Source organism: Limulus polyphemus, unplaced genomic scaffold, assembly GCF_000517525.1.
Source record: "Limulus polyphemus unplaced genomic scaffold, Limulus_polyphemus-2.1.2 Scaffold2941, whole genome shotgun sequence".
In the NCBI taxonomy this organism is placed as follows: domain Eukaryota; kingdom Metazoa; phylum Arthropoda; class Merostomata; order Xiphosura; family Limulidae; genus Limulus; species Limulus polyphemus.
In genome coordinates, this window is record NW_013668551.1 from 47,551 (window position 1) to 59,876 (window position 12,326).

The following is a 12,326-nucleotide window of genomic DNA, read 5'->3' on the forward strand; positions in this document are numbered from 1 at the left end:
CTTAATTAAAACGTTTATTCTTTCTCAATAAGACTTTATAATACACAGAATTTCCACAGCCACTCTAAACTTAACAACCTTTATAACACATGCTATAAATCACAGCGATTCACACAATTTACTTACAGTGCCTACTGTTCTCTTGATTCAATTATCTATCTGTCCGATCTATCTATCTCTGCAATCTATCTGTCTATCTCATTGGCTTTCTTTGCCAGGCTTATATACTAAAAAAGAGGGCATCTAGCAAAAACTTGGACATTTGCGGGGTTCCCCAATAATTCTAGAAACTCGAGCATGCATGCACCCAGCATCACGCGACTTCCGCTGTTGTAACAATACACATTAATAATAAAGTAGTTTAATTAAAGTTTGGTAACTCTGTAAAAGGTTGTGACATGTGCATTTTGACCTACCCAATATGAAACAGTTAAGGTGAATCATATCCAATCTCTCACGCATTTCTTAGATTTAATTAATGTCTGAGGAATTTTACTTCTCCATGCATTAGGTAACACTTATGGCCTGTTATACTCAACTCTTCCAAAATTAGATGTCATTCAAGTAAGTTTAATAAACTGTAATTTAAAAAATCCAAGGTAAACTTTCCTTTTTTATGGACAGGAGAAGAAAGGTTTTCTTTCTGAAAATACTTTTTCAAGTATCAAAAATTCAAGCAAATAAGATATGGTTCCCATTTCAGGCCCCTCACTCTACATTCCATTAACCATTCAACTGAATCCAGACCACCAGAAGTCCAAATAGAAGACAAAAATTTATCCTTCATGTTTGGGATTCACTTCTTACAAGTGCTACTAATTTGCTAAGTTCAATGTATAACCACATTCACTTTAATTGTTTATGAACATCATCATTATATGGGAGGGAAAAAAAACAGTATTTTATTGTACCTTCACAACTAAAAATATCTGAAAAATTAAGAAACATCATTACACATACTTGGAAGTCACATAAGATTTCTTTCATTACAAAAATATAAATTTTAAATAGTATGAGAAACGAAATCTTGCATGGTACCCAAGTAAGTTAATTTTTTCAAGTTTTTAACACTGAAAATTTGTTTTAGCAGTAATCATTTAAGCAATTAGAAGTATACTACTATCCAATGAATAATAAAAGAACATACAATTTTCTACTTAATTATGTGCTTAAATAGACTTGTGACTGATGATGTTTCAGTTCACACCAAAAATGATCGAAATATAATGTCCTACAATTACATTTTACTTATCAAAAAAGCCCTTTAAATACTTATTACAAATGCATTTTAAATGCCTTATTTATCACAAGCAAACTTACACAAAAATGTAATTAAAACATGAGCTGATAAATTACTAACTATGCTCCAAGTTTAGTAAATTCATTAATAATGTCTATTTTGAATGAAAAGTTTAGTCAATGGTTAGTTATCAACCATAATTTGTTTGCTTTTGTTCTACTTACAATAAACAACACTGCTTAATTACAATTTTCACCAACATTCTTAACAGGCTGACAGTAATGTTTGGAAGATGCTGGCAATGATGATGAAATATTTATCAGAAGAGAATTAATGTAATTTTATCAGCTTTGTGAAATTTTTTTTATATATATATTACATATATAAATCTACCATAAAAACTTTCAATAATCTATAACTATCAATACATTTATTTTAGATATATTTTAACCTATTTATAATAACTATTAACACCAAACATATGACAAGTGTTCTTACCCTTTGAGGTAAAGTTCTGTAATATGGGTAACTTTATTCATTCCGTATCCAAAAAACCGTTCATCATAAAGGGGATGTTTGTCGTTTTTTCTAAAATAATAAAATATTATTGAAAATAAACAAACTTTTAGATAAAATTTCACTTTATGTCTTCAGAGATAAGTGATTTTTTTTTACAATGGCAAAAGCAAAGCTCATAAACTTTTAGTTGTACAAAATGAGCCATATACTCTTCACAGCTAGAAATAACAATTCTGTCTGTCAAAAATACTTACAAATTGCTTACTATCTAGGAGATAAAAAAACAAGAACAAAAAAGTGTTTTCCAACTTTTCTCACAAACCTGATGTGGAATAAAAGTACTTTTATACTTTTTTTAGAGGATAAATACATATTTAGTACTTCTAATGTCTGCAAGCAATGGTAAATTACAGAATTATGAAAAAGAAAGGCATAAATTACATACATACCATAACATTTTTTACTTAATTTATTAAGTATGTATATTAGTCTTACATGAAACTAATATAAACTCAAATCTCTGTAATTGCAAGTTTGATTGGTTTAGCACTGGCCTACTATCATGGTGAGCCAAGTTCAATTTCTTAAATTTAGCCCTAAGTATAAAATACAGAAAATGTTCAAATTAAAAAGATGTAAAGAGAGTGAAAGTTCAGAATGATTAGTAAAATATTAGATAAGTATAAATCTAGAGCATTTCTGACAATCTTGAAGATAAAAATCAATGATGTAATAATGCAGTGATATGAAGCCTCTAAATTTACTGAAACCAAACAAATTTAATTTAAAAAAATTCCAATTCAAGGCTTCAATGATTAACAGCTTTGAAATTTCAAAGTGGAAGGTAATATGAAGGCCTTGGAGATTTAGAAAATAGGTATTAAAGTTTAAGTCACACAGACCAATGGGTAGCTCAGGTTTCCAATGGCATAAGTGGGTGTGTGGTTTCCACATTCCTACTACATAAGATTCCAATCCATATAGTCCCGGATATATGGAGATTTAACCTACCGACTCCAACACGTAGGATGAATAATTTTTATTACGTAAAATTGTCTGCCAAATTCAAATCTGCAAGTCTTAAGAGCCCCTGTTGGGTGAAAAGGCTTCAAATTTGACTTTGAAGTAAGGTACCTTCATATCCAAGCCAAACTCATCTGAAAAATACCCATTTCTATTCTAACCCCAAAAATTCAAAGAGAGTCTGTAGATATAATACAAATGATACTTTTTTTCTTAAAGGCACAATAGATAGCTTTAAAATAGTCAACTTGAAATAAAATCAGTTGGGTATTATGGTAGTGGGGGAGGGTTAAATCTCATTTTTTGTCTCTCTTTCAGATATTTTTAAATTTCATAAAATCACTCATAGTTTTGCCTGGGGTATTATATGAATACTCACTGTAAAGATCTATATTTTGCCATTAAAATGATATATTATTTTAAGCTCTATGTAATTAAGCTTTCATTTTATGGAAAAAGTGCCAAGCATACCTCCGAGGCAGCAGTGGCTGTTTGTTACAATAGCCTTGTTTTGTGGTCTTCCTCTCAACAGTCATTTGTTTACTGACTTCAAAAGACTACCATTTACAATTATTTTACAATGTTGACCAATGATTTATACTATAAAATGAAACAATCATTCAAGATCTTTATTAGATTCCAGTTTATTCAATGAAGCAGTATGATTAAAGCAAAGAATGAAATACTGCAAATCTCACTTATCAGTGCTTATGCCATAGCTTACATTAATAAAAAGAGCATGGACTCTCCTATTTGACTGTTAAAACTATTAAAATGAACATAACTGTTGAGCAATGTATATACACATGCAAGGTATGGTCAATGGAAGAAAGTATGAATGGTGCAAATTACCCTTAGACAATTATTAACTTTGTACCCCTCAGAGACTCCCACATACACAAATATTTCCTTAGAACTATATTTCTATTAACAGTTTTCTCACTTTCAGGTATGCCCAAAACATCTTCCTGGCTTTGAATTGTGTTAGATGGAAATAAGGCACATTAACTTACTGACAAAATGACTGGTTAGCTATATATTAACAATGGGAAATTCTACAGAACCACCTGTAACAACATCTCAAGACCCTAAAGCATTTAGCTCTCCATGTTCTCAAGGTCAAATAGCAGTCAAACAACTTGGCTGAATTGTGGAGAGTAATACAAAAGTTTTGAACAATATTTTACAATCATACACTGATAAAATTATTATCTCTCTCTCTCTAAGTGCCATATCTAGTTTGAACGTTGGCAATCATGGTTCTTCATAGGTTCCTGTCTTTTGTACATTTCAAAATCTCAGTCACACTGACATCCATCAGTTTCCTCTTTGTCTCTGCTTTTTTCAGTATTTTCCCATTGGTTATATTTTAATTTCTGTATCACTTCTTCTATCTCATGTTATAATACTACAAAGATATTTGAATTTTTCCACTTGTTTTTTATCATAAGGATTGTCCCTGCTCAACTGTAACTTTTATACTTCCAATAATCAGTCAAAGGATATGACTATGAAGACTCTGAGATTACTCATAATTTGCATTTAGGATTACTGATGACTTTACATTCAAAATTATGGTAGCACAACAAATTGTACAGCTCTGTTTAAAGTGAGTAAAAATATATTAGAGCATTGTACAAGTTTTATTTGCTTCTCTTTTTTATTTTCTATAATATGTACTGTACTAATCATCAATTGACCTTTTAGTTTCAATTACTCATTGTTTATGACTCCTGCATAGGTGTTTGCATAATGAATTCCATTATTGCATATCATGATTTTCCTCAAATATTTTGTTTCTAGAAATTACAGTGCATCTAATAATAAGTGTCACACTAATAACTACTATTATGCATTTAAAAAAAACATATATAATACAAACACAGAATATATAATAGTATACAAATAGTTAAGAAATAAACATAACTAGACTAATTTTAAATAAACTGAAATTAAATTTATGTTGTTTGTGTTACAGCAAAGTCAGATTGGGCTATATTCTGTGTCCACTGCAGGGAATCAAGAACAAGATTTTAGCTTCATAATTCCATAGACTTACTGCTGTCTCACTGAGAGATAAATTTAAGTAATTGATTCATGTGTACACACACGCACGCACACACACACATATATATATATATACACACACACACACACACATATATATATATATATATATATACACACTGACCAGTATATTTTATAGAAAGCTATTATAATTACTAAAATATTTGTAAAACAGTTTGCTAAAGACAGGTTATTTTAACAACAATGTAGAGTAACAGTAGATTAAAAGACTTAGAAAAAAGAATTTTACTTACTCAAGCACAATATAAGGTTCAAACTTGTCACTAAATGTATGTACTTTATATGGCTTGTCTGTTCTATACCACTTCCAATAATCAGTCAAGCGATGTGACTCTGAAGACTCTGAGATTCCTGATAATTTTCATTTAGGATTATGAATTGTTTCATACAATACCACAAACAATTCTAGACAAGTTTTATTTTAAGAAAATGTTTTATTTTACATGAGTAAACAACCAGCTGTTAGTGGGCTCCTTTTTGTATCAATTAGTAGCAATGGAAGACAACTTGGAAATCACAATCTTAAAACAAAATAAATTTATTATTCTAAAAAAAATGTTTAAATACACATCTAAACTGATTCTGAGAATAAATTCTGCAGAACAAAAGGCTGACCTCTTAACATATTGAGTGAGACTGCTGGTTGTGCATATGATATCACTACTACAGAAATTTTCTCTAATTCTTTGAAACAAATAACTGGACTGTCTGTTACTTTTATAACGCGCCCACAGCTGAATCTGCGGAGCATGTTTAGCAGCATCAGGTCTCGAACCTTTGACCTTTCGATTCACAGGCCATGTAGACCTATAAAATCCTGAATAAAGTGGCATCTTTAAAATTTGAAGCATTATGTCACTTTTGAATTATTAGTAAAATCATTAATTGTAATTCGAAGTATTCCAACATATAACAAAACACAACTACTCACAATTATGCAACCAAGATTGATTAAATCTTTTAATAAATTATTTTTTAATACTCTACAAACAAAATTGTCAAAATGAGTACATAATCCATTAAACATCTGTGATATACACAAATCTGTGTTGTTGATTAACCCCTTCATAGCAGCAGTAGTATTCCCAGTGCAGTATTTTGTTGGGGGGGATTGTGTTTTCTTCTACGTAGTTTCAAAGCCACTACCCTAGGCTTTTTATGATTTCCTGATAGAATCCTTTTGGTATCGTATTCTTTTATCTTTTAGAAACACTTAAAGAGCACTTGCAAGACTTTTTAGGCCTACTACTCTCAATTACTTAATTTATACATCTTTATATACATAATTACTGTAGAGTTTATATAATATAACCACTAGGATTAAGTACAAAAGTATGCAGAAATGATAATCTTAATTATTGTCTCCACTCAACTGTAATTTTTATACTTGGGTATTTATACTGTTCAAAGCAAATGTTGCAGATATTTATTAACATGTTTTTTGACTAAACAAAAGTAAATACATTAACAACAGTGTTGGACTCTTCAGTTTAAGTTATTATTTAGTTTTCATAACAACAGTGTTAAAAGTTAACATGTTTGACTAAACATAAGTAAATACATTACCAACAGTGTTGGACTCTTCAGTTTAAGAGTTATTATTTAGTTTTCATAACAACAGTGTTAAAAGTTAACATGTTTGACTAAACATAATTAAATACATTACCAACAGTGTTGGACTCTTCAGTTTAAGAGTTATTATTTAGTTTTCATAACAACAGTGTTAAAAGTTAACATATTTTTTGACTAAACATAAGTAAATACATTACCAACAGTGTTAGACTCTTCAGTTTAAGAGTTATTATTTAATTTATTTAGTGATTTAATATGATTATTTAGTTTTCATAACAAGAGTGTTCAAAGTTATTTTAAAAGCGATAGTTATTTCAAGTTTCATTATGTAACACTGTACAAGTCGGACACTGTCCATACAGTTTAATTTGTTGTACTGGGCTTTTGTAATATTGTTGACGTCATTTTACTCGAAGCTTCTAAGTCTTTCTCCTTATGTTTAATATTGTTGTTACTAGAGGGCTAGATATTTCTATATTTTTCTGTCACATGTTATAAACACATGCAGTTAAAATAAAAGTGAAGTAAAATTGCATGATTGTCAGTTTAGCAATAATGGGTGATTTCTAAAGTGAAAGTTTCACAGTTTGTATTTTAACAACAGAGATAGAAAAGAATAATTTATCTTGTCAATTGGGTTCTAAAGTAATTGAACCAACCTGTGTGGACTTTTGATGAAAAGGTGAATTATTGAAAGCTCTAGATACAACTGTGGTAAACAATAGTGTAACAAATTTTTTGTACATATGTTTGACTTGTTTTGAATATATATATTATTTTAAAACAAGTGGAATGTGTGCTGTCCATTTCTTAATGACATTTATCACCAACACCTACTATGAAGAATTGTAGCCCTATAAAACTTGACAAGTAGTATCAATACTGAATTACTTTAAAACCAGCAGCATATTTGTCCAACCATAATGTTTTAAAATCAAATTAGACATTACAGGAATGATTTTGGATATTGTACTGACCTCATCAGTATGTACATAAATACAGCCTTATACATTTTCAATTCCAAAACTTAGCTTAGGAAAATTCAGCTTTTGAGTTAAATTTAGCACTCAGTTTATATTTCACCTCTCAGTTTTGTTAGTTTTAAAATGGAAATATATCAACTTGCATAAAGTAAGAAAATCACATCATGATTAATTTTATAAGCTCATATGAACCCAGCTAAAGATCATCAAATGTAGCTCTATATCATTTACATTTTCCAACACTTAAAATGTCTTTCTGATAGATAATTACCTCCACTCACATAATAGCTTGCCTCAATTTGTGTTGCTCTCTATACACTCAGTTTTTACTCAACACTAGTTCTTGAGGCTCCCACCTAACTTCATGTGATTGTATAACTGCACTGTAGCATACAAATGATCAAGTGGCAACACGCCATCATTAGGAGTGTGATGTAGCCTCCTAGCAGATCTGACTCCCTTTATACTGTACAGCACAATCCTTACTTTGGTATCAGGCAAGAAAAAGTGCATTAGAAGTGAGGAGGATGAGTGGGAAGTGTGAGAAGAGTTATCTATCAAAAATACGCTTTCAGTGTTGGAAAATGTTATCTTCTGATACAACACCTTACCTCTTCTCACATAATAGCTAGAATCCTGCAATGAAACAGTGGAAGGACTGTTTCAAAACTTACACAGAAATGAAGATATGCGTCTCCAAGCATGGTAGAGAAGATGCAAGTCCATTTTTAGAAATAGAACCACCAGATGGTGTAGAGTAGCTAGGCATGTCAGACTATACTTGGTAGGTCAACTCCAGTCCAAAACTAAGCAACATTGGATATTTGTCTTCCAGTCAGTGGTAGGAGGAGGGTCCCAACAATCTTCATCTCAAAACCTTGAAGCAGAAGAAACTAGTAACTTCCATTCTGACAACCTAGGCAGAGTACGTGTGCAGACCTAATACACAAACAACACCAGGCCACTCGTGAAACTGACATTCTGATATCGGTAGGAAGGGGGGAAGCAAACAGTATAGGTCAACTCCAGTCCAAAACCAGGAGGTGTCTGAAATTTTTCATCCAGTCTGTGGAAGGGGGAGGGTCCCTACCAATCACATGTGTGAGGAATTATATTGGTTGGTCCTACACAGATTATACACCAGACCATTTGGGAACCAGAGATGGGGTGAATACTGGAGATCAGTAATCAAATACAAATACTTCATATTTTTATGAATACAAGAAAAATACTAAGTATTTGAATATGAATACATAGAAATGAATACTTTGTCAGGTAATAGGCAATGATGATAAAACAGCAGATGATAAGATATCAACACTTTTACTTTATGAAACAAACTTTTTAGAAACTGAATCAAACAAAATTTGAACAAATAATAACATTTCAATTCTTTTATTTTTCAAATGCAATAACAAGGTTTTAGAACAAAAAATTTATTTTTAAAGGAGACTTATAAAAATTATAACTGTCCATTGTTCTTTAAGCATGTCGGTCTTTCAAATGTCTTGTCAGGGAGGCAGTAGTGATCAGGTCTGAGGGTTTTGCCTCCAATGCTAAACAAATGTTCAATGGGAGCAGAGGATGCTGAAACACTCAGGTAGTGTTTGGCTAGTAGAAATAGGGCAGGAGGGTTTATTTTCATGGACCTTCAATTAATCTAGAGGGTTGCATTCTTCAGAAGTGCAAGGTCCATTGATGTAGGTGTTGATCTCTGTATCCTCTAAAAATGAGGTGGTTGGTTTCTTGGAGACAGTAAAGAAACTAAAGAGCTTGCATCTTTTGTGTGTGTGGGGGGGGGGGGAGGCTGATCTCTTTTGGTTCCATGGTTGTAGGATTATTTCTTGAGGAAACTTTCTTGACTTCTTACTGCAGGAGCATTCAATTTGATTCATAGATCATAGGTATAGTGAAACACCACTCACATTTAAATCTGGGATTTGATGTCACAGCCAAGCAGAAGACACTTTGTTGCTCATACTGAGTTAGGCATGGATGGACAGATTTCTTCAGTGCAAAGACAAGATTGAAATTATATCTGGACTACATGCTATCAATCTCTGTCATCAGCCTATAAACACATGGCACTACATAACTGGAAGTAAAATTGTTCTGACTCTGGGTGAAAACTGTTGCATCTTCAAAAGGTGTCAGTATTGTCACCAAATCTGCAAGCACAGTTTGATCATGAAAAAGTAAATTTCGATGAACCAGTATCTAGATTATCCAATATCTTAATTTCCAAGTTCCATTATGTTGGTGTTACTGACTGAACTTTAGCCTTTCCCTCAAGTAGATCAGTTGCTTCTGTGGATTTGTGAATGTAGGACACAATGACTGATGCTTTGGAAATCACTTTCAGCAATGGTCCAGCTTTTTTCATGCCATCCCTGACCACAAAGCTGTAGCATGTGGAAAAAGCATGGGTCATGTTCAGGAAGAAATTTGGATAAATTGTCTGCTTATTTAGATTCATCCAAAATTTTATTTTCTGAGACATTATCTGTAGTTAATGATTCACCTCCTCTCTCACACTAGGTAGTGTTTGTAGCTCAAATGCAGGCAAGCAGAAAGCCTTAATCATGTTGGATACATTATCAGGTGTCACATATGACATGTTGTTGATGTTAAAGAGATTTATTATTTCATCATATTGAGCTGCAACATTATCAGATGTCTGACACTCCTAGAAATTCTGACATGCCAGCATGACTGTTTGCATTTTCCAGTCAAGTATAAAATGACCAGTGATTCCAAGAAAGCTGCACATTTGTCTGCTACTCCAGATATCCACAGTGATATTAATGTTGGATACAAGTTGCAGTAGAGAGATGACTTTTTGTTGGACTTTATCAAACCTGCTCTTGACCAACATTGAGGAAAGATGCTTGCAACTGGTAAGAATATACTGAGAATCTATGGCTACCAATAGATCTTGAAAATATTTTGACTCCACCAATGAGAGGAGTTGCAGTGTACCAGCAATAAAATTGACAAGTTTGGCAGTGATATGCTTCTGACATAATAAGAGTCTAGAAATTTGACGAGTACAAAAGTTGACATTTACTCTTACAATATTAAGTATTCATTAAATCATTCAATGAAAATGAATACTATGCCATTGAAATTGAACATGAATAATCATATTTCCCTACGAAAGTATTCAAATACAAGTATGAATACTCCCAAAGCTGCAAATGCATTCAAATATGGATACTGAATACGAATGCCCCCCATGTCTGCTGGGAACCAACATCTAGGTGGTGGTAGGATGGGGGAAAAGCCAGCTGGAGGGATGAACTGCATGTGGTGAATTCATACAGTCCAAAACCAGCTCTAATCCAACACCAGACCACCTGAGAATGGACATTTTGGCAGCAGTATGATGAAGGTTCCTAGCCAGAGGGGTGAATTGCATTTGAAGAAGGATGAAAAACTGACTGAAACATGAAAGATGGAAGACCAGACACCTATCTACAGATTCCCTGGGAACCATGAAAAGACAGGAAGAAAATCCTGGAAATGGATGAGAAACCCATCCGAAAGCAATTTTAGTCATTAGAACCAACACTGCCACAGACCAATATCGGCAATAAACAAAATCACTTGGAGGAGGGAAGGTGATGGGAAAAGGAGACAATAGAGAAGAAGAGAAAAAAACAAAGGTTAAGGCTCTCTGACAGACCTCCTAGTACCCAAAATTTTACTGCAAATGGATGGCAAAGGTCTGTAAACCATATGTAAAAGGCCCTACTGACCCTGAGCCTAGAGGACAGTTACTGCCAAGACTGAAAGCATTGAAGTCTATGAGCAGTGGAAGGACGGATCAAAACAGAGGAATGGAAAATAGTGACAGAGCAAAAAGAGGAAGCAGGGGCACAGGAGAGATAGTAAGCCAGTGAGGATAAGGATTAACATTAGCATGAGGGTCCAACATAAGACATCAGAGAATCAAGCACACTAGTAAAAGTACACAGGCAGATGATAGAAGCTGAATGAAGACATATGAGACAAAAGGAAGGCAAAAAGAAACTGAGTAACAAGGGCATCACACTCTAACCAACTCTAAAAACAAATCAACAATATATGAAGTGAAAAGGCCAAGGAAGAGAAACATGTCACTGTAGAAAGAATAAATGAATGAGCATCTGCTGAAAAACCCCACAAGGGAATGGTTGATTACTACAGAAAGAAGGATAAAGGAGGAATAACAAATAGAAAATGGTAGAATGCATAAGATGAAGGTAGGAAAACCTAAGCCTATGAAAGACAAACAAACGACAGAGGATCTGACCCCAAGTTTGCTGAAAAAAAAGACTCCAGACTTTAGGAATCAAAGAAAAACAATATAGAACAAAGTCATGCCAAGTCATATGAGGTAACAAAGGAGCGAGGATGAGGAATGTATGTCTCAAAGCAGTGGTTAAAAGTAATTGAATATGTACTTGTATATCTGGATAGGAAGTAAAAAACATGAAAAAGGCTGAGGTAGAAGAATCAAGACAGCAGGGGCATAAGTTTAGGCAAAAGAATGTGGGAAAAAATAGCAGAATCCATTGCATCACAAATGAGAAATATAGGAAGATATATGTCAGAGACAAATGACAGCTCAGGCCACATGAAAGACTCCATCACCCACTGACAAAAGCCATCACCTCTCCCTACTGACAAAGAAAAGGCTACATAATTTGTAGGTGCAGAAAAAAAGTTGGAAAGCATAAAACCAACATATAATATTTCTGGAACAGCTAATGTCTTTGTAGAAACTTCCCTAAAACCTTTATTTGAGAAGTTCATGAGCGAAAAAAACAACACATGAGTGCCAAATCGAGAAGTGATGATTGTGCTCTACAGTATAGAGGAAGACAGCTCTGCTAGGAGGGTGTGTCTTACTCCTACTG

At 33.1% G+C, this 12,326-nt stretch overlaps 1 protein-coding gene across 4 annotated transcripts in view; it reads right to left on the reverse strand.

Annotated features, from left to right (window-relative positions):
* Positions 1 to 1,712: 1,712 nt before the first annotated feature.
* Positions 1,713 to 12,326, reverse strand: part of LOC106468264 (LARGE xylosyl- and glucuronyltransferase 2-like) — a 96,390-nt gene continuing 85,776 nt past the window's right edge. For all 4 annotated transcript variants that reach the window (XM_022396600.1, XM_022396601.1, XM_022396602.1 and 1 more), the window contains 2 exons: positions 5,104 to 5,221; positions 1,713 to 1,828 (listed from right to left, as the gene is read on the reverse strand). In XM_022396600.1, the coding sequence (XP_022252308.1) occupies positions 1,735 to 1,828; positions 5,104 to 5,221 (212 nt within the window). In that variant the 3' untranslated portion in view covers positions 1,713 to 1,734. The remainder of the gene's footprint in view (positions 1,829 to 5,103; positions 5,222 to 12,326) is intronic.